We start from the raw sequence: 22,756 nt of genomic DNA on the forward strand, positions 1-22,756 counted from the left end.
ATGTTTACACCACAAAAATTAATACCTACATTGAGCAAGTTCTTATGAAATTGAACACCAAATATGAGTACGGTAGCACCTTTCTTCCCTGGTGCACTTTACTGTACAATTAACACAGCAAGTTCCAAAATGTAATCCCACATTTGTTTTTCTCCTTACTGGTGATTTGCCCTTTGTGGCAGCTATTTTAGAGAAAGTAGCACCTTTTTATATATTCCTCTTCAGTTTCCACATAATACTGAATCCTGTATGGATTATTTAAGCATGTCCTCTCGGTTGGGTGGCAGTCATTCCTTTGTCACAGATTTGAAAATCTGTCCATATATTTCAAGATATCCCCTGAAAAAATAAAGCATTGCTGTAGTTAATGAATAAACCAAGAAAGAACAGGACATACAGTATCTCACAAAAGTCAGTACACCGCTCACATTTTTGTAAATAAATATTTTATTTTGTAAATATTTTATTATATCTTCATGTGACAACACTGAAGAAATTACACTTTGCTACAATGTAAATTGAGTGTACAGCTTGTATAACAGTGTAAATTTACTGCCCCCTCAAAATAACTCCACACAGAGCAATTCATGTCTAAACCGCTGGCAACAAAAGTAGTACACCCCTTAGGTAAAATGTCCAAATTGAGCTCAAAGTGTCAATATTTTGTGTGGCCACCATTCTTTCTCTATCGTTTGACAGACGTAGCTCCATCTTCTTTAGACCAATGGGTTGAGCTCCTCCAATCCGGAATAGGCACTAGGCAGGAAAAAAGTTTAACCACGCCTATGGGGGCTGTCCCTGCAGGCATAACCCCACACACTCTAGCAGCAAACAGGTTAGTTTCTGCCTAGTTTTAGGAATAGGACCTAGCTCTTTGCTGGGACTTCGGTCTTAGCTTTTACCACGGAAATTTGTGTTGGTATTTTTTACACAAGTTAGTTCCTGATGGACCAAGATCCAGAGGAACTACAAGCAACAGCTGGCTGTGGTTTCGGACTGGATAATCTAGATCTTAAGGTCTCCCAGCCTGGCCAGCGAGCGTTAGCAGGCTAAGTCTAGAACTTGGCCTTGCCCCGACTCATGGGGATGAGCCTGCGAGTTGACCGTCTCGCTGGGACACAACGACCTGTAATGCCCTGAGTTGCAACTTTCCCCTGGCTGACCACACCCCCATCATGGGTGGGAGGTGTCCTGTTTCGGTGTGGCGCCCACCTGGAATCATGGTATGGTGAGTAGATTGTTTCCCCAAAACCCCTCATGGTCTGTGGACGTGGGCTCCTCCTTGGGATGATGGGACCCCCTTGGTTCTCTTCCATTCCCCCAGCCCCTCCAACAGTCACGGTGGTCTTTTGACCCCATCCTACCCCCTCACGCCCCCCCCCCCCCCCCCTTCTCCAGGGGTTAGGTAGGAACTGGCTTTGTTACTTGCTCCAGTAAGGGGGGGATGGATGCGGTTGTTGCTGACCAGGCTGTCTAGATCGCACCAGGGGTCTTGAGCAAGTTCCTGGCCCCGTGGGGATTGGTTACTGAGGCAGGGATGTCTTTTGGGCTCCCCATGGCAGTTATAGGCTTGAGGGGGAGCGGCTGTTTCTTCATCCGCGGGTCTGAGCTTCACGTGGCTGGATCGGGCCATAAATTGAGGCTGTCCGGGTACAATGCCAGGCTGTCCGAAGTGCCTGACTTAGCTGACGGACAGATCGCCTCACATGGCCGGATCAGGCCAAAAATTTAAGCCGCAGGTTGCGGTGTACTCGTTGCTGTTTGGGTACCATGCTAGGCTGTCCAAACTGCCTGACTGAGCTGACCGGCGGATGCTGACGGGACTGCCTTACGTGACCAGATTGGGTCGAAAATTGAGGCCGCAGCTTGCGGCCTACTTGCGGCTGTCTGAGTACCATGTCAGCTTGTCCGAGCTCCTAACCGAGCCATTGATCAAGCTGATGGCAGACCTGCGACCGGATTAGGCCCCAAATTTAGGCCGCGGCTTTGGAGGCCTACTCGAGGCTGACTGAGCTGCTGCCCAGGGTGATAGAGCAGCAGATGGACATTCGCCCCCCCCACCTCCTCAGGGGGGGGTGGACATATGGACTGCCTGCTGTCCCCCTTGAACTGGGGGGGGGGCATCGTAGGGACATTGTTGTGTGGGGGTACTCTGCCTGCACGTCTGCATCACGGCTGGCCCCCTCTTTCCCTTTATAGGGGGCTATGTCATTGCTGGTCTTTAGCCAGCGTCTCTTTGAGGGACTGCGGTCGGTGACATCCCCTGCTTGGTATGCTCCCAGGGTGAGCTTAGCATATAGCGACTAATAGGTCTGCACTTCGGGTGCTCTGCAGTGAGGATGCCTTGGGGCCTGCAGAGCCCTTAAAGGCGGCAAGGGTACTCCCTTTTTCCCACCTACTGTGACAATTGTCACGCGTCAGTGGCGTTGTTCTAAACACAATAATGGTAACTAGGGATAGACCAATATGTTTTTTCAGGGCCAATACTGATTTTGGTCACGACGTATCGGCCGATATTATGTACATTTAACGTTTTGAAAAATAGGCAATTTTTGACACAAATCTGGTACTGAACATGTTAATTTTTGTTTAATGCTTATTGGCTGGCTTGCTGGCACCCTGTGGTGGGTGGCTTGCACAGGGCCTGTGGCTGGCTGGCTCGCTGGTACAGGGCCTGTGGGTGGCTGGCTGGCTGGCACCGGGCTGCTGTGGCTGGGTGTATGGCTGTGATGCACTCCTGCGAGAATAGTCCTGACTCCAGATGAGGCTGTCCAAGGCGAGGGAGGCAGCCTAAGGAAGGCAGAATTACGTCACAAAAATGTCGGCCAAGTTCCAGGGCCAATACCGATACATCAGGGGCAGATATGCACTTTCCCCAATATATCGGCCTATCCCTAATGGTAACCACACTTGGTGTGGCTAAAAAGTTGGTCTGGATCAGGCTTCTAAAAAGGCTCTACAGATCTCCCCTTTACGGGGGACTGCATATTGGCGTCCTTGTTGGAATCCGCTAAGGGCGAGTCATTGTGTAATAGACGGGGCCCTTATTTTTCCGCACGCAGGAGCAAGGGGTGATTGTGACTGTTTCATCTGGGAAACACTTCTAGGGATTCTATTCAAATCTGTTTACAAAGTCCAATTCTGGACCTCCAGGTTAACCGAGGTACAGAAGTTTCGAATGGAATCCATTCGAGCGGTAGTGGCATCTTTACACCAAGGAAACTTTTTTTTTTTTGGCCTCCTATAGATGTCAAGGACGATTATCTACACGTCCCTATCTATGCTGGACACCAGCGTTTTCTTCGCTTTGCTTTAGGAGAGGAACATTATCAACGTAGCATTACCCTTTGGTCTTGCCTCCGCCCCCAGGGTCTTTACCAAGGTGCTGGCTCCAGTGTTGGCATTACTGTGCCAACAGGGGTTTCGGTACTGGGATACCTGGACGATCTCCGATTGAGGACGTACTCTCATTCAGACCTGTTGGGCGACTTGACGATCACTGTACAGACTCTGCAAGAGTTCGGTTGGAACATGACATTAAAAAAGTCTGCCCTGATACCTTCAGTAAAGGTCCGTACACACGTACCGATCGTCGGCCGAAAAGCTTCGGCCGACGACCGATCTGCCGATTGTAGGCTTGTTAGTATGATGCCGCCGACAGCGCACATTCGGCCGAAAAGAATCTGTCATGCAAGCATTAAAATTTTTGTATGCCGACACCAGAGCGGCCGATTGTTCGCCAGTCAGTACAGAATTCGGCCGACAGACCGCAGATTTGCAAGACTGGGCATGCTCAGAAAAGGAAAAACACAGGGAAAGTTAACCATTACATGACATCACTTCTGCAGTCGGCTGTAGTCGGCAGACAAAATTCTTGTGCAGTCTTTTGCACTTTTCAAGAGACACCGACAGCCCTGGACAAAAGACGGCCGATCGTTCGGCCGACGATCGGTACGTGTGTACGGGGCTTAAGACTGGATTATCTGGGCCTGACTCTGGATTCTGCTTTGGCGAGGGTCTTTCTTCTTCTGGACAAGTTGCAGGGGGTGATCTGTTTGAAATCAATCTGTCCTCTCTGCTGACTTGCATGCAGGCCTTGGGTCTGATGGTGTCAACCTTTGAGGCAGTTTGTTCAGTTCCACATAAGACCCTTAAAAAGGGACATTGTTGTCAAATGGAGCAAAGATCCAAAGTCCAGACAGGAGAAGATTCCAAAACTGGAGCTCAGAGCGATAAAGCGTTGCCTGAGCCACTGGACAAATCACCTGGAAGATTGTCCGGTCTGGATTTAATCGGACAATGCCACGGTCGTGGCTTACATCAATCATCATGGGGGCACCAAGAGTCTCTTGGCGGCCTGGGAGGTGGATGAGATCCTGGATTGGGCGGAAGAGTTTGTTCCAGCCCTCTGCTGTGCACATCCCAGGTGTGGAAAACTGGCAGTCCGATTACCTGAGTCGTCAGGTGTTGGATCGGGATCCTCTGACCGATGCCACAGACGCACTGGTGGCGCCTTGGAGTCTGTATTGGCTGATTTATGCATTCCCTCTGCTAAAACTTTTGCTGAGCCTTCTTTGCAGGATAGAAGGGGAAGGGATTACGGCCATTATGGTGGCCCCAGACTGGCCTCTCTGGTCTCAGTACGCAGACCTGATAAAGTTGATCACTGATGCTGCCTGGAGACTTTTCCTCAGGGAAGATCTGCTGTCTCAAGGACCGATCTTTCATCCTGCTTTAGTCGCTGGCTTTAACGGCGTGAGGTTTTTCTGATTTAGTGATTCCTACACTACTGAAGGCCAGGAAGTCTGATTCCAGGAAGATCTATCATCAATCTTACTTTTCATGGTGTGAATCATTGAAGGTGCACCCTCGCCTTGTTCTCGGTGGCTAGGGTTTAACCTTTTTTTTCAAAAAGGTGTTGAACAGCGGTTGGCTTTGGTCGCTATCAAAGGCCAAGTGTTGGCTCTGGCTGTGTTTTTCCAATGCCCTTTAGCTACGCATGCCCTTATTCGCACTTTTATTCAGGGGGTTTGCCATATAGCTCCCCTGGGGCAATTCCCGCTACCTCTGTGGGATCTGAGTTTGGGATTATCTGTTCTTCAAAAACCTCCCTATGAGAATATTGGGGGAGATTCCTCTGCTTGCCTTTTCTCAGAAGGTTGCCTTTTTGGTGGCTATTACTTCTGCCTGCAGAGTATCTGAATTAGTGGTGTTGTCCTGCCGCTCACTTTATCTGGTGGTTCACAGATAAAGTGGTACTCTGACCTAATCAGTCGTTTCTTCCTAAGCTAGTTTCTGATTTTTCATTTGAAAGAAGACATTGTGCTGCTTTCACTTTGTCCTAAGCCCAAGCATTCCAAGGAAATGGCATTGCATTCTTTGGCAGTGGTGCTGGCGATCAGGGTTTACCTGGAGGCCACCGAGTCTTTAAGAAAATCAGACGCTCTTTTTGTTCTTATCGAAGGACCTCAAAGGATTGACTACGGCTGCTGCGACCATATCCAGATGGATCAGGCAGACGGTTGTTCAGGCTTATTCACTGAAGGGTCGGGTTCCTCTTTCCCAGTGCAGATGCATTCTACTAGAGCGCTGAGTGCCTCTTGAGCTTTTCACCATCAGGCTTCAGTGCTGCAAGTTTGCAAGGTGGCAACTTGGTCGTCTGTGCATACGTTCACAAAATTCTACAAAGTAGATGTGATGGCATATTCTGATGCTTCCTTTTGGCCGCAAGGTTTTTCAAGCTGCTGTTTTTAAAGAGAATCTTTTTTTGTTTCTCTTTTGAGTGTGTATGCTTTTTCAAGGTGAGCTACAGTTGTTCCTGGTTGAGCTCCATGTTACCTGATGGGCTAGGTTTAGCCTTTGGAGAATTACATCTTCTTGCATTGTCTTCCCACCCCTCATGATTATACTGTTTTGGGACATACCATTGGTCTAAAGAAGATGGAGTGGTGTCTGTCGAACGATAGAAAACTGGATTTTTGTAAGAATTTACCATAAAATCCTTTTCTCTGAAGTTCGACAGACGCAGCACCGCCTCTCTTTCTGAGTGAATGGGTTTTTTTTGTGTTCTAAACACTGCTTGCAACTAAACAGTTTGCTGATAGCAGAGTGTGTGGGGTTATGCCTGCAGGGACTGCCCCCATAGGTGTGGTTTAATTTTTTTTATTCCTGATTGGGGGGAGCATAACCCATTGGTCTAAAGAAGATTGAGCTGCGTCTGTCGAACTTCAGAGAAAAGGATTTTACAGTGAGTTCTTCCAAAAATCCAGTTTTTCCAGCACTGCCATTACCCTCTTGGGCATGGAGTTCTCCTGAGTCCTCTTCCATTCCTCTAATGACATCACAAAGCTTGTGAATGTTAGAGACGTTGTGCTCCTCCGCCTTCCATTTTGAGGATACCACACAAATGCTCAATAGAGTTTAGGTCCGGAGACATGCTTGGCCCGTCTGTCACCTTTACCCTCAGCTTCTTTAGCAAGGCAGTGGTAGTCTTGGAGTTGTTTGGGGTTGGTATCATGTTGGAATACTGCCCTGTGGCCCAGTCTCCGAAGGGAGGGGGATCATGCTCTGCATGGTTCTCTCAAAGAACTGTAGCTCTCCAATGCCGGCAGCACTAATGCAGACCCACCACCATGCTTGACTGTAGGCAAGACGCACTTGTCTTTGTACTCATCTGGTTGCTGCCACACACTTGATACCAGCTGAACCAAATATGTTTCTTGGTCTCATCAATACACAGGACATGGTTCCAGAAATCCATGTCCTTGATCTGCTTGTCTTCAGCAAACTGTTTGCGGGCTTTCTTGTGCATCATCTTTTAGAAGAGGCTTCCTTCTGGGATGACAGCCATGCAGACCAATTTGATGTAGTGTGTGGTGTATGGTCTGAGCACTGACAGGATGACCCCCACCCCTTCAACCTCTGCAGCAATGCTGGCAGAACTCATACATCTATTTCCCAAAGGCAACCTCTGGATATGACGCTGAGCACGTGCATTCAACTTCTTTGGTCGAGGCCTATTCTGAGTTGAACCTGTCCTGTTAAACCGCTGTATGATCTTGGCCACCGTGCTGCAGCTCAGTTTCAGGGTCTTGGCAATCTTATAGCCTAGACCAGTGATGGCGAACGTTGGCACCCCAGATGTTTTGGAACTACATTTCCCATGATGCTCATGCACTCTGCCGTGTAGTTGAGCATCATGGGAAATGTAGTTGCAAAACATCTGGGGTGCCAAGGTTTTTTTTTTTTTTCTGATCCTCAATGTTTTTTGCCATGAGGTGCAATGTTGAACTTCCAGTGACCAGTATGAGAGGGAGAGCAATAACACCAAGTTTTAACACACCTGCTCTCTATTCATACCTGAGACCTTGTAACACTAACTTATGACAGCAGGCAGGGAAAATGGCTAATTTGGCCAAGTTTGGACATTTTCACTTAGGGGTGCACTCACTTTTGCCAGCGGCTTAAACAATAATGGCTGTGTGAGTTATTTTGAGGGAATCAGCAAATTTACCTTGTTATACATGCTGACTCACTACTTTACATTGTAGCAAAGTGTCATTTCTTCAGTGTTGTCGCATAAAAAGATATAATATATTTACAAAAAAATGTGAGGGGTGTACTCACTTTTGTAAGATACTGTATGTTGAATAATTGATTTTAAAAAAGTGTATACAGTAATTATTGTGTAATCTTGCTAGTTGGCCTAAAATTTAGTTTCCAAGATGTTGACCACTTACTTTGACCTTCTCTGAATCCTTCATTGAAGGGTACAGCAGACTTCTGGTATTGGGGTCTATTTACATTTGGCAGGTTTTATGCTGCACAACTTAGCAATGTGTTGCATTTAAAGTAGAAATCCCCATCTTTTCTGTGCAGCTGGTTCACAACGATGCACTGCAGTTTAGTGTGAAAGTGGAATGGCATTGACGCATTCACCCCTACACATGTGCTGCAACGTGCACAGAACAGTGTGAATCCAGCTTATAACCCTGTCTTTAGGAAATTGTTTAGCTTGGTTGTCCCAAGAGCTGCTTAGTGGCTGTTTTTTTTTTTTTTTGTTTTACAATAGTGACACATCAAACTCCCAAATGTGGAAATTCAGTGCAATTAATACTGTCTGCAATTTGCTTTTATCCATCATTGTTTCCACACTTCAATCAGATTCACTGTGAAGGTTCCTTTGCTGCTTTTCCTCCATCGGAGTTTAACCACTTAAGGACCAGGCCTATTTCTGACACTTGTTTACAAGTTAAATCAGTATTTTTTTTTTTTTTTGCTACATAAAATATATATATATATATATATATATATATTTTATTATTATTTTTTTTTTTTTACTGTAAAGGTAGCCTCATTTTTTTTTTTTTTTTTTTTTTTCTGTAATGTGAAAGCTAATGTTATGCTGAGTAAATAGATACCCAACATGTCATGCTTCAAAATTGTGCATGCTCGTGGAATGTTGACAAACATTGGTACTCTAAAATCTCTATAGGCGACGCTTTAAAAATTTCTACAGGTTACCAGTTCAGAGTCACAAAGGAGGTCCAGGGCTAGAATTCTAGCTCTTGTTCGAACGATCTTGGCAATACCTCACGTGTGGTTTGAACATAGTTTACATATGTGGGCACGACTTGCGTATGCGTTCGCTTCTGTGCGCGAGCTCGGGGGGACAGGGCACTTTAAAGAGGAAGTAAAGTCGAAAAAAAAAAAAAAACGAGAAAAAAAAGCCCTGTAAAGAGAAAGGCATAATGAGCTAGTATGCATCGCATACTAGCTCATTATGTAGTACTTACCTTAAAACGAAGCCCCCGCCGTGCTGCCACCTCAGCGACAGGATGGCGACATGTCCTGCTTCCGGGTTCGCGTCCTCCGGCCATCTGATTAGCCGGAGGGGCGATTACATCACTCCCGTGCCTGCGCGCGGGAGCTGCCGTTCACGGCACTGAGCTCTGAAGGAACGGCACGGGTGGCCGTTCCCTCAGAGCGCCTGCGCCGATGACGTCCTTGGCAGTTTGCACTGTAAATATCTCCTAAATGGTACATGTTTAGGAGATATTTATAGCACCTATAGGTAAGCCTTAATATAGGCTTACCTATAGGTAAAAGTTATACAAGTGGGTTTACAACCTCTTTAAATTATTTTTTTTTTTTTTTCTTATTTTTACCTTTTTCATTTCACTGTCCCTTTAAAAAAAAAAAAAAAAAAAATGTGATCACTTTTATTCCTATTTACAAGCGCTCCCCCCCCCCCCCCAGTTGAGGTTATGAGCTGGCTGGGTTGAGGAGGGTTCCCTGCAACCCAGGTGGTTGGTGACTAGTGAAGTGATGTCCTCTGGGCTTGCTACGGAGGCTGTTGGGCTTGGGGAGTGGATGATTTGGCATTCATGCCTCAAACGGCTGGATCCGGCCAAAGATTTAGGCCGCAGGCTTTGCGGCCTACTGGTCAGAAACTATGTGGGGCGGCCTCTGTGAGGGTGGCTGAAGCCGGTGCCTCCTGTTTGGGCATGCGCCCTCCCCTCCACTGCCCCGTGCTGGGCTTTGCTTCGCTGGGGCTCGCGTCCAGGAGGCTGGGCGCCCACAAAAGTTTAGGCCGGGGCTTGCAGCCCAATGGGGGCCGACTCTCAGTGAGTTTGGCTGAAGCCCCCACTCTTCCTTTGGGCACCTACTGTACTGGGATACCTACACTTGCGGCTGGGCCTCCATGAAATTTTAGGACGTGGCTTGCAGTCTGATAGGCCATGCAGTCAGCTTGGCGCGTCCCTTGAAAGGGGTGGGGCGCTGTGGGGGCGGCTCATTTTTTGATGACAGCCTTGCCGCTATTATTGTGTGGGGCACCTGCCTTTTTTTTAGTGCTGAGGGACTGTCAGGATACCCTGCCTGCATGTCCACATCATGGCGGAGTGGCCCCTTTTTAGGGGGAGCTGTTTCCTACTATGAGGGGCTCGGAGGGCGACCCCCCTTGTCCCCTTTTTGCGGGGTCCATAGGTGGGCCCTCGGTCAGCGTCCCCTTTGCGTGATCGCAGTCGGTGGTCCTCCCCTGATTGTTTCATCAGATCCTGAAATCTTTTGGGCAGTTGGGATGCGAGTCACCCTGCTGGGTGCTGAGTGCTCATAGAGCGAGGATGATTCCTCTACTGCTCTAGCCGAGCATGAAAAGGTGCTGGTGGATGCACGGATTGTGTCAGTGCGTGAAATTTTAAAAATGGAGGTTGCAGTTAAGGCTGCCATGGAGATGCCGGTCTCTCTCGGCACCCGAAGGCCCTCCAAAGCAGCCGATGGTGTTCCCCTTTCAGCTTACTTTTACAACATAACAAAGAAGGTGTATTATAAAAGGTGATAAGAACATGAACAGCTCCACCTCAGACATTACACTAGCAGCGCTAATAATTTATGCACAAACATAAATCAATGCATAGAGTCTCTGTAATGGGTAAATATGAGAAGAGTTCATGCACAGAGTTCCAGAGAAATGTATAAATAAACAGGGTGACCGTCCAAGGATGCAGATCATCCACAGTGGTACATCCAAGCCACAGAGAAAGCCTTCACCCCACCGCTGTGCATGCCTTATGGTAATAAACTCACCAGAGGGCAATAAATATGAGCCAATAATGCCACAACCAACAAGGAGATGGTAGATCCTCGGAACCCTCAGACCCTGGATTGGAAATTCACCTCACTCCAAGAACACTTGGTGCACTTGCACCTTGCTAGACCCTATATAAGAACTGTCAAACAGCGGAGCCTGCAGTAGGCGGTCAGCCATTATTGACCGCAGAGAGTTTGTTCTTTTTCCTTAACAAACGATGAGTCATCAATTCTTTGCAGGGTGGAGGAATGCATTGGGCAGAAGTGGAGTATCTCTTGGAGGGGATCGCCTGTTTGAAGCTTCCTTGGATGACATTGTTAAGGGTCTCACAGGGAGGAAGAGTAATCCTATTCTGCCGGCTACCAGGGGCAAGGAGCCCAGCTCATGAGTTTTTTTTTTTTCCTCCCTCAGGGTCTCGAGACAAGGGATCAAGAGTCGGGGCCTCCACCAGAGGTTCCAAGAGGACCTGGTCTGGTAAGCCACGAGCGGGCTCTACCAGACCTGCGGAAAAGGCTGCCTCTGCATTAAGGGGCTCCCTCACCTGTATCTGAGGTTGGGGGACGTCTTTGCTGGTTTCCGGATCCATGGACCTCCCTGGTGCAGGACAAAGTGGGTCCACAAAGTTATTCAGTCAGGCTACAAGATCGAGTTTGGTCTTATCCTCTGGAAAGGTTGTTCCCTTCCAACCTGCACTTGTCCCCAGATCACTTACAGGGTCTCTTTGGGGCAGTGCAAGACCTGTTACTTTAAGGGGTGATTGTTCCGGTCTCGACATTGGAATTTTTTTTCAGGGTTTTTTACTCAAACCTCTTTACAGTTCCCAGGAAGGAAGGCAAGGTACGTCAAATTCTGGACCTCATGGCGCTAAACTGCTTCATGTGGAACTTCTTTACCCGCACAAAGTCCATTCACACGGTAGTGGCATCCCTACATCAGGGGGTTTTCTTCTCACTTCTATCGACATCAAGGACGCTTACCTGCACATTCTATTATGCGCTGGTCACCAGCGCTTCTTCCATTTTTCCGTGGGCGAGGAGCAGAATCAGTTTATGGTGTTGACCTTTGGTCTTGCCTCCACTGCTCGGGTCTTCACAACAGTGATGGCCCCAGTGCAGCCCAGTTGTTTGAGTCAGCGGGGAAACGTGGTACTGGGGTACCTGGGTGGTCTTCTGCGAGCTGAGTCGCCGACTGCTCTGATGGACATCTGGAGAATACTCTGCAAACTCTGAGGGAGTTCTGTTGGATTCTGAACCTTCAGAAGTCTGCTTTTGGTTCTGTCCTCAAAAACTGGACTGTCTGGGTCTGCCAGACATTGCAGGAGACAATTCAGCTTCTGTTGTTCAGCAGACGGTCATCATGTGGGTGCTGGGCCTGATGGTGTCCACCTTTTGAGGCGGTCTGTTTGCACAGTTCCACAGAAGATCTCTACAAAAGAGTTTCTGGTAAAACGGGACAAGGATCCACGGCCTCTAGAAGTGGCTTTGTTCTCCGGCGCTTCGACAGGGAACATCCTACTCCCCCTGTACTGGACGGTTGTCGCCACAGATGCCAGCCTGATCAGACGGGGAGGCGTCCTCAACACAGATGTGCTCAGGGGGTCTGGACTCTGGCAGCGTCCAGACTGCCGATTAATGTACTGGACCTCCCAACGATCAGACTTGTCTGGCTCATTGGACAATTTGTCTTCAGCTGTGTCTGTTACAAATTCATTCAGGCAAGGCCAAGGCTGCTGTATGTCAATCACCAAGGGGGCACAAGAAGTGTCCTTGCGGCTCGGTAAGTAGCCGGCATTCTAAGGTGGGCTGCCAATTCGTTCCAGTCCTCTCGAACTCCTGCCACGACTCCTGTGCAGGATTGTGGCAGAAGGGATTCCGGTCATTCTAGTGGCTCCAGACTGGGCTCGCCAGTCTTGGTACGCCGATCTGGTACGGCAGGTCACCAATGCTCCTTGAGGACTTCCTCTCAGGGAGGATCTGCTGTTCCTAGGACCAATCTTCCATCCTACTTTTGGTGATTCCCTTGAGGTTGATCCTTGCTCCTTCTTGGTGGATTGGATCTTAACCTTCTTTCAGCGGCAGAGGGGGGGGGTGTTAGGAGCACATGGCCTTCAGTACCATCAAGGGCCAGGTGTCAGCTTTGGTGTTTTTTTTTTTTCCCCAATGACCTTTGGCTCTGATGTTCATTGACGGACATAGCACCCACCCCTCTGTGGAGTTGACTTTCTTCTGACACTGCTTGTAACAAAACTGAGTGCCTATAGCTGAGAGTGGGTGTATACCCCCTGGGACAGCCCATAGGCGTTGTCAAGCTTTTTCCTGCCTAGTGTCCTACTCCTGTAGGGGGAAGTATAACCCAATGGTTACAAAGAATCAGGAGCTGTGTCCGTCCAGGTCAATGAACATTAGAGAAATGGATTTTACGGTAAGTCAAAAATCCCCATTTTTCCTTTTCCTGGTGCCTATCGAAGGCCACATACCGTCCTCTCCGCTCCTATCAAGACCTCCTACTCTCAAGCTTCCTTGTCTCCTCCTCTCATGCTCATCTCCAGGGCCTCTCCCATCCTCTGGAACGCTCTACCTCAACCTGTACCGCTATCTCCTATTCTAGCTGCTTTCAGGCGATCCCTGAAAACTCATCTCTTCAGGGAAGCCTATCACATCTCCAACTAATCTTCCATCAGCTCATTCCCTACTGTTAACAACCTCTTGTACCACCTGCCCCACCCTATTAGATTGTAAGCTTTTCTGAGCAGGGTCCTCTTAATCCTCTTGTATTTTATTGTATTGTAACTGTATTGTCTCCCTCTAACATTGTAAAGTGCTGCGTAAACTGCTGGCGCTATAGAAATCCTGAATAATAATAGAGCTCTCCCTCCAATCACTCCTTCAGGACCAGGAAATAGCATGAAAGAAAAAGACAAGGATGCCGCCAGCAATCTTGGTAAATGAGTAATACTGGAGGTGGGGGACGTATGCTGCCATTGATAAACACCAGGAAAGGAAAATTGTTCTTTAGTTAGAACAGGTAATGGGGATGTTTCTGTGTTCTGTCAGCTGGATTACAGAGTAAGCTAAGACTAGGATATCATCAAGGTAATGACACACTTGAAGACCTTTCTATCTCAGGGATGCCAGTATTTTTTTAATGAAATCTCTCAGGGAGGTGCTCAGGTCCAAAGGGAAGGTTCCGGAATTAGAGATGGATTCGATGCACTGTGAGCCACAGGTAGTCTTAAGTGCTGGAAGAATGAGCACATGTATAAAAGTTTTCTGGAGGTCTATTGAGATCATCCAGTCCCCCAGCTGCACTATTTGTGTAATAGTTTGCAGTTAGAACATTTTGAAGCTCTCAAGATAAAGTGGTTCAATCCTTTTGAGTCTATTAGAGGGTGCCACCCTCCATTTTTCTTTTGGACCAAGAAAATTCAAGTAAAATTCTGTAAATCTTTCCTGGGCGGGGGGGGGGGGAGACTGAGATAGGCTGTAGAGATACTACAAATTGGCACAGAATCATTGTTTGTGGGGAGATCTTGGAATTTCTGTAGGGGTGAAGGAATCATGGGGTGGCACATACAAAAAAATAAGTCCAAAAATAGCTATAGCTGATTGCAGAAATCACTTAGGGGTCTTGACACTAATTTGCCCAGGCTGATGTGAAGTGCTTCAAACTGGCGCTGACCGGGAGCATCTGGGCAGGCATTATGTTTAAAAGATTTGAATGTTGGGACGCAGCAAGGGTTTTATTTTTTATATATACATACACACTCTAAAGAAGGTTGCCTGTGTATTCCTCCAGGTCCCTTTGGAATTATTGCCTTGACGAGTTTGTTTATAGTCCCTGCTTCTCGATTGGTGGAATCCAGATAGAAATAGTTTGGTGTATCTCAATCTTCTGTCTTGTGGCAAAAGGCCTGATTTGCCCCCGTTACTCTAGAAATAGTGGTTTGTAGTTTTTCCCCAAAAAGGAATTGGTCAAACTGTATTGCACCAATTCTGTTGTGATGCAATGTCAACTGCCCATAGTTTCAGCCATAAGACCGTTTACCCATTAAGGTGTGCAGCATAGCTCTGGTTGAGCATAAAATGATATTGATCGCTACCTCCCCTATAATATCAGCTGACTGGTTCAGCTCCTCCAATGCCTTGAAAATATCCCCAGGGACCTCTTGGCAAATAGTTGTTTCAATGTTTTCTATGCAGCTGCAGCCATCAGATAAGCTATTTTAGGGTTGTCAATGTTTCTGTCGAGAAGATCTTTAAAAGATGCTGAGTCCTCAATAGGTAACGTTATGTTCTAAGCGCATTATTGTGACATCAACCACAAGGCAGACAGGTGTCCTCTAGTTTCCCACACAAGAATTAGAGCCTCTTACCGAATGTCTGTTATCTCTAAAATAAGATCATTAGTGTTCGTGTAGTAGGTCACTGAGGCAACACACCTCTGCATGTATTGATAACCTGCTCCCACTCTGCTCAAATGGCACCCATCCAGCAGGAATGCTCCCAGATCCAGTTCATATAATCCTTAGAGATTCTATAGAACATGTGTCAAACACAAGGCTGTGGGCTGAATCTAGCTCTCCTGGCCATTACTTGTGGCCCTTGCACAGCTCCTGCAGCTGTGGCACCTCCCTCATCTCTGCCTCCACCTTGTCTCAGCATTTGGCAGCAGAGAGGACAGAATTCTGCCAGGTCCTGAGCTTCTTTGTAAATTCGTGGAGAGGCTTGTCTCATAGAGAGGACGGGACTCCTACAGATCCTGTCCCTCTTTGTGCACCTGCAGCACCACCTTCCCGGTCTCCCCATTTCACAGACCCTGGCAGCTGACTCCTGCCCTTCTTTGGTCCTTTTCTAGACCATGCAATGTCTGCTTCCTTGTTCCACCCCAGTTTCTTCCCAGTAGCAGCACAAGGTAAGGAGGGTGGTGCTGTAATGTAAGGGAGGGTGAGTAGTTCTGACAGTGGGGGTGGGGGGGGGGGCTTACTCTGGATATCTAGTCATACAAATACAACTGGCCTTTAAGGGCAATCATGATGCGGCCCCCAATGAAATTGAGTTTAACACCCCTGCCAAAGAAGAACAGAGGCATACAACAGTGCAAACCTGCAACAACTACATCATTATTAGATTGACAGATACTTACACAATGGGTTAAGAAACAAACATGTAACGCCTCAACCTCCACAATCGATGAGGGTGATGATATCACCACTTAGGCCCCGTCAAATGCATTTTATCCACAAGCAGATGTCAGGGGACTGGAGCTAACCAGCAACGTCTACAACCGTATTTAAAGACCACACGTGCTTTATGGTCAGCACATGTCCGTCACAAAGGAAACCAGCTACACAAATTACACAAGGAGCCTAACCTACAAAAAGAAAAAAAGCAAACGGCACCCAAAATAAAATAATAAGGTAGTAAACTTAAATACAATAAAAAAACAATGAAAAAATCTGTAACATACTCCATCTAGTGGGCAAAAAAGGCAATCACTGCTTACAAAGGAGCTTGCCATAGCCTGAGTTAAATAAATATACTATAAAGCCAGCAAGTATACATGGCCTATGCCATCTTGTGGTTAAAAAAGCAACTACTGCTCACAAAGAAACTCGACACAATAAAATAAAAACTTTATATATATATATACAGTGAGGGAAAAAAGTATTTGATCCCCTGTGGATTTTGTACGTTTGCCCACTGACAAAATTTTATTATTTGGTTTAGTTTAACAGTGAGAAACAGAATAACAACAAAAATATCCAGAAAAATGCATTTTAAGAACTTTATAAATTGATTTGCATTTTAACTTTAATGAGTGAAAAAAGTATTTGACGTTTCTTGTAGTTGGCCACCAAGTTTGCACACATCTCAGGAGGGATTTCGTCCCACTCCTCTTTGCAGATCCTCTCCAAGTCTTTAAGGTTCAGAGGCTGATGTTTGGTTACTCAAACCTTCAGCTCCCTTCACATATTTTCCATAGGATTAAGGTCTGGAGACAGGCTAGGCCACTCCAGGACTTTAATGCGCTTCTTCTTAAGCCACTCCTTTCTTGCCTTGGCCGTGTGTTTTGGGTGATTGTCATGCTGGAATATTCATCCACGACCCATTTTCAATGCCCTGGCTGAGGGAAGGAGTTTCTCACCCAAGAGTTAACAGTACATGGCCCCGTCCATTGTCCCGTTGATGCAGTAACGTTGTCCTGTCCCCTTAACAGAAAAACACCCCCAAAGCATAATGTTTCCACCTCCATGTTTGATGGTGGGGATGGTGTCCTTGGGGTCATAGGCAACATTCCTCCTCCAAACACAGCAAGTTTAGTTGATGCCAAAGAGCTTGATTTCGGTCTCATCTAACCACAACACTTTCACAAGTTCTCTTCTGAATCATTCAGACGTTCATTAGGAAACTTCAGACGGGTCTGTACATGTGCTTTCTTGAGCAGGGGGACCTTGCGGGCGCTGCAGTATTTCAGTCCTTCACGACGTAGTGTGTTACCAATTGTTTTCTTGGTGAATATGGTTCCGGCTGCCTTGAGATCATCAACAAGATTTTCCTGTATAGTTCTGGGCTGATTCCTCACCATTTTCATGATCGTTGAAACTCCACGAGGTGAAATTTTGCATGGGGTCCCAGCCCGAGGGAGATTGACAGTTATTTTGTGTTTCTTGTCACCCTCTCACCAAGCTGCTTGGTGATGGTCTTGTAGCCCATTCCAGCCTTGTGTAGGTCTACAATCTTGTACCTGAAATCCTTCGACAGCTCTTTGGTCATGGCCATGGTGGAGAAATTGGAATCTTATTATTAATCTTACTATGATTGCTTCTGTGGACAGGTGTCTTTTATACAGGTAACAAGCTGAGATTAGGAGCGCACTCCCTTTAAGAGAGTGCTCCTAATCTCAGCTTGTTACCTGTATAGTAGATACCTGGGAGCCAGACATCTTGCTGATTGATAGGGGATCGAATACCTATTTCATTCATTAAAATGCAAATCAATTGATAACTTTTTTGAAATGCGTATTTTTGTTGTTAGTCTGTCTCTCACTGTTAAAATAAACCTACTATTAAAATTATAGACTGAACATTTCTTTGTCAGTGGGCAAATGTATAAAATCAGCAGGGGATCAGATACTTTTTACTGTATATATATATATATATATATATATATATATAAAAGTATTCGCTGATGACATTTTAATGTACATCTCTAATCCTCAAGTTACTTTGCCCAAATTAGGGACTTTACTGCGTAATTTGTTCCCATGTTTCCAGGCTTTCCCTGAATTCCCAAAAAACGATGGCTCTTAACATTTCCTTACCCCCTTCAATGGTTCAAAATCTTTGTGACACCTATGACTTTCAATGGGCGCAGCATTCCCTTTCGTACTTAGGGGTTCACTTAACGTCCTCTATTGAAACTCTTTACCAAGCTAACCATCCCCCTACTTTTAAGCGACCCACAGAAGATCTTTACCGCTGGGCAGACTTTCCCTTATCTTGGTTTGGCAGAATCAACTCTATTAAAATGACATTCTTACCCAGATTACTTGATTATTTTAGGACTTTACTGATATCAGTCCCAAGAGGAGAATTGCTACAATTACAATCCAAAGTCCTTTGTTTTATTTGGGGCAACAAGCGTTATCGGATGAACAAACTGACACTATAAGTTACAAAACAACGGGGCTGGCTGGGTCATCTTAATTTACACACCTTTTTTCAGGCTGCACAATTAACTCAACTCTCCTATACTACAGCTAAGGGTTCTACACCTTTTTGGGCCTCTATTGAGGCTCTTTTTGTTTTTTTTTCTTCTTCATTGGAACCTTGATGTGCCTTCCCAGCCGTTTACGTCCTCCTATACTATGTCCTACATTATTATATTCTTTAGCTGTTTGGGACAGAGCACAGCACTGCACACCCCTGTCTTTGCCGCATACTGTATTAGCTCCTATGTTTTGCAATCCTGAGTTCACACCAGGAATTAAACAACTCCCTTTCAGTGGTAGCTCAATAAAGGCCTTCTACACATTGGGGACTATCTTAAGGGTGACAAACCCTATTTCTTAAAATATTTTAGGGAAAAGCTGCAAATGCCCCTCACTGGAACTTTCCGGTACCACCACCAAATAACATCTTTTACAAGATTTAAACTTTGCTTACTGACATGACCGCTTATGCTTACGACTATTGAGATGTCTTGTCAAGGTGGGAGTTTCTTGAGGGGATGAGTATCTGCGGTGTACACTTCCCTCACTGATTCGAATGGTAAACTTCCCTATTTTACTGTGTTGAAAATCGTGCTGACTGGTGCAAAACTAGCCGCTGGCAAAAACAGCCGGATAAACTGCAATAAAAAGAAAATAGATTGCCGTGCTATGAATGATAGTATAACACTTGCGAGAAAAGAAAACTTTTTTTTTTTTTTTAAATAAGACAAATAACAGTGGGAATAAAATTGTAAAAATATTCAATCTTTTAATCCAATAACAAATATGAAAACAGCATGAGTGAGCTAAAATAATATACCGGTAACAGTCCCAATTGTGTGCAAAAACGCTGCTGTGCTATTGAAAATCCTATGTTGAGCCAGTGCTTGTAATTATCAGTGTATATGTAATAAGTATAGATAGAATCAGAACCATCTATATATTGTAAAAATACAATACAATTTTTCACAGGGGCGGAGGTGTACTTGGTGATTACAAGCACTGGCTAAACATAGGACTTTCAATAGCACAGCGGTGTTTTTGCACACAATTGGGATTGTTATATTATTTTAGCTCACTCATGTTTTCATATTTATTATTGGATTAGATGATTGCATATTTTTACAATTTTTGGATCTCACTGTTATTTGTCTTGTTTCAAAAAACAAAAAGAAAAATGTTTTTCTTTTATCACAAGTGTTTATACTTTCATACATATCACAGCAATCTATTTTCTTTTTATTGCAAACTTCCCTTTATGAGCAAACTTATATAATGCTATATAAAAAGTCGCGCACAACCAAAATACACTTGAATTAAGGTGCAAGTCAAAAGCATATATAGAGTGCAAAGTTCAAAATAAATAATTAATAAATAATTCATATAAATGATAACAAATATTCCAAAATGGAACCAAGGTGCAAAAATGCAATAAATATGATATGCAAACGTCTGTGCAAAATGGAACCAAGGTGCAAAAATGCAATAGATATGATATGCAAACGTGTGGTCAGGGAACAAAATTGGAGACAGTCCAATATATACTGACAATCTAATATATTAAACGTCCAATATACAATTCTGGAAGGGATTAATAGAGTCTCTGGTAGCAACAGATGCAGCACTTGTTAATAATGAACTCCAGCACCTCCACCAAACACAGTATCACCCGGCGTGCACAAAAATGCTTACCAGATTAAACAGACCCCTTATAAATGGTAAAGACAGGGTATTTTGCCAGTAACGACCAGTATGTTCATTTTCCAATGGACACCTCCAATACACCTACAAACATCCACCTATATGTATCCTTAATCACAAGGAATAGATCTCCCGAATGCCAGGATGTAGAAAGACAATAAGGAGGACTATCATGGTGAAGTACGTATGGGAAAGTGTTTAATGCAAAAAATCAGATGCACTTACATAAAGGTTGCTTCAGTCTGGCACTCTTTTTCAAAAATTACCTGAAGATGTCCCCAAAATGTCAGCGAAACTGATTTTGTACATATTCTTGACAGCAAGAATTACCATTACCAAATATTGGAAGCAGTCGGCAACACATCTTGATTACTTTAAAAGTAAGCTTAATTGGATCATGGTTAATAACAAACATATCTGTATTCCTTCATAATAACACCAAAAAATGTGATAAAACATGGGACCTGTGGATTCAATACCTGTCTGTCCCTTAGGAAGTTCATGGCAGACCCTCTTCTTTTTGAGCATTTCACTTTTTTTCCCCCTCTTTCTTTTTCTTTCTTTTTCAACCTATTTGTTTTTTGGCAATCCCAACTAATGTTGGTTTGCCATTCTTGCGGTTTTATTTTCGGGAGATTCACAAGTGGGGGTTCCCCATAATCTACTATCCAATGTCCCTCCCCTATCTTCCCTATTGTGAAATGGCTATTTACAATGCATTGCCCACAGCACATGTTGTTATATGTTTTGATGCTACTTTGATTTAGCGTGGACCTAGTTTGTATCTACCAACCCTTGAATTGATGACTTTTCATCATTTTTATATCTTAGGGTGTCTACCAGAGGGCTGTATAGTATTAAATGATCTATAGTTGATTGTTTTGATCGTACTTCTAAGCATCATTAATGTACATTGCGTTCTTATTGCTATGAATGCCTGAAAAAATGTCCTTTTATGTAACACTTTGTACCGTTTTGTATTTTCTTACTTTCAATAAAAACATTAAAATATAAAAAAGCGCTGACTGGGAAGCTATGAGAGGTACAATCTGATACAATAAAAAAAGAGTTGCTCCGATACCTAGAAACCGATACTTTCAGGCTCGGTTCTTTCAGCTGTCAGGCAGATTTCCTCACTAATAGCGAAATTGGAAAAAAAAAAAAAAAAAAAAGTTGCCAATTATTGATGTTAAGGAGTAGGGCCGCCACGTCCTTAAGGACCGATAACTCATTCAACTGTCAGTGCGGTTCCCCTGTTGACAGCTGAAGTGTTAATGATGTCCCGGCAATTGAAGCTGTCAACAAAAAAAAAAACAACGGCCGGGCAATGTTTATCAACAACAATGCTCAGCCGGCAGCGCTGGTATATCATAAACATATACAAATCAAAATAAATATCATAAATATCATCATATCATGGATATAAACTTTAATGGACTGTATGCATATACTCTTCTACACTGATATTATCAACATCAAAGACTCTTTACCTTTGCTTTTATATTCATGATATTATAATATTTATTTTGATTTGTATATGTTTATGATATACCAGCGCTGCTAATGTATTATTTAGGGTGGTTATATGTATCTTTACAATCACCTTCGAATACACCTTTTTCCATTTCAGTTTCGTTATAGCAGCAGCTCACGGTCCTCTTTCAATTGTATTGGTAGTAGGACCATTTGTTTTGTTCCCTTTGAGCGCTGGGTGAGTGGGGTTCTCTCGTGTTTCAGTTTATCCTACTCCTAGTTTTATAACAATGCTCAGCCGCTGAAATAAAAAGTAAAACTGTTTATTTTTGTATCTCTATGTTTATTCATCTACAGATCAAAGGGATGAACTTTGATCTGCAGACAAAGTGATTTTACAGCAACCTCTCAAGTAAAAAAAAAAAAAATGTTTTTGTTGTTTATTAGAACTCCTTGTTTATTAACTCTTTATTAATCCTTAAAGTGATTGTAAATTCTCGTTTAAAAAAAATAAAATAAAATACCAAACATGGTATTCTTACCTCTTCTGTGCAGTTGGTTTTGCACTGGGCAGCCCGGATCCTCCTCTTCTTGGGTTCCTTGTTGCTGCTCCTAGCCCCTTCCTCCTGTCGAGTGCCCCCACAGCAAGCAGCTTGCTATGGGGACACCCGAGCCGATCTACAGCTCCCTGTGTTCATTCAGACATAGAGCTGCCGTGGCGGCCCCTCCCCCCTCTCTCCTGATTGGCTAACTGACTGACAGGCGTGGGAGTCAGGGGTGCCGTGGCTGTGTTTCAGCTAAACAGGAGGGAGAGTCCCAGACATCAGGGGGACTCGTGGACACCGCTGGACAGAGATGGGGTTTAGGTAAGTATTAGGGGGTGCTGGGGAGGCTGCTACACCCAGAAGGTTTTTCGTCTTAATGCATAGAATGCATTAGGATAAAAAACCTTCTGACTTTACAACTCCTTTTAATTTACTCTAATCAGTGTAGCAGAATTCCCACCCATTTTGCTGGATGTGGGCCCGCCTGGGTTACCGCTAATAACAACAGCACATTTAAGCATGTTCTCCAAGTGTGAGCACTGAGACAATGACCATGTCTAGTATCTTTGGGTTTTTATATTTATTGAGAACTTGGATGGGAGAAGGGATGAGTGGTATACTCCTTTGGCTCAACTATGCACAATTTGCTGGGGACATCTGAAAAATGCTTGTTGGCGCTGACTTGATGCTGCCTTGATGCCGGTCAACGCCGATTAACGCTAGTTAACGCTGGCCT

General features: G+C 44.8%; 1 protein-coding gene across 2 annotated transcripts in view; it reads right to left on the reverse strand.

Annotated features, from left to right (window-relative positions):
* Window positions 1-22: 22 nt before the first annotated feature.
* Window positions 23-22,756, reverse strand: part of SYNC (syncoilin, intermediate filament protein) — a 48,746-nt gene continuing 26,012 nt past the window's right edge. For both annotated transcript variants that reach the window (XM_082248449.1, XM_082248448.1), the window contains exon 4: window positions 23-339. In XM_082248449.1, coding sequence (XP_082104575.1) covers window positions 288-339 — 52 coding nt within the window. In that variant the 3' untranslated portion in view covers window positions 23-287. The remainder of the gene's footprint in view (window positions 340-22,756) is intronic.

The sequence above is a fragment of the Pelophylax lessonae genome, assembly GCF_965119305.1.
Source record: "Pelophylax lessonae genome assembly, chromosome: 2".
NCBI lineage: Eukaryota > Metazoa > Chordata > Amphibia > Anura > Ranidae > Pelophylax > Pelophylax lessonae.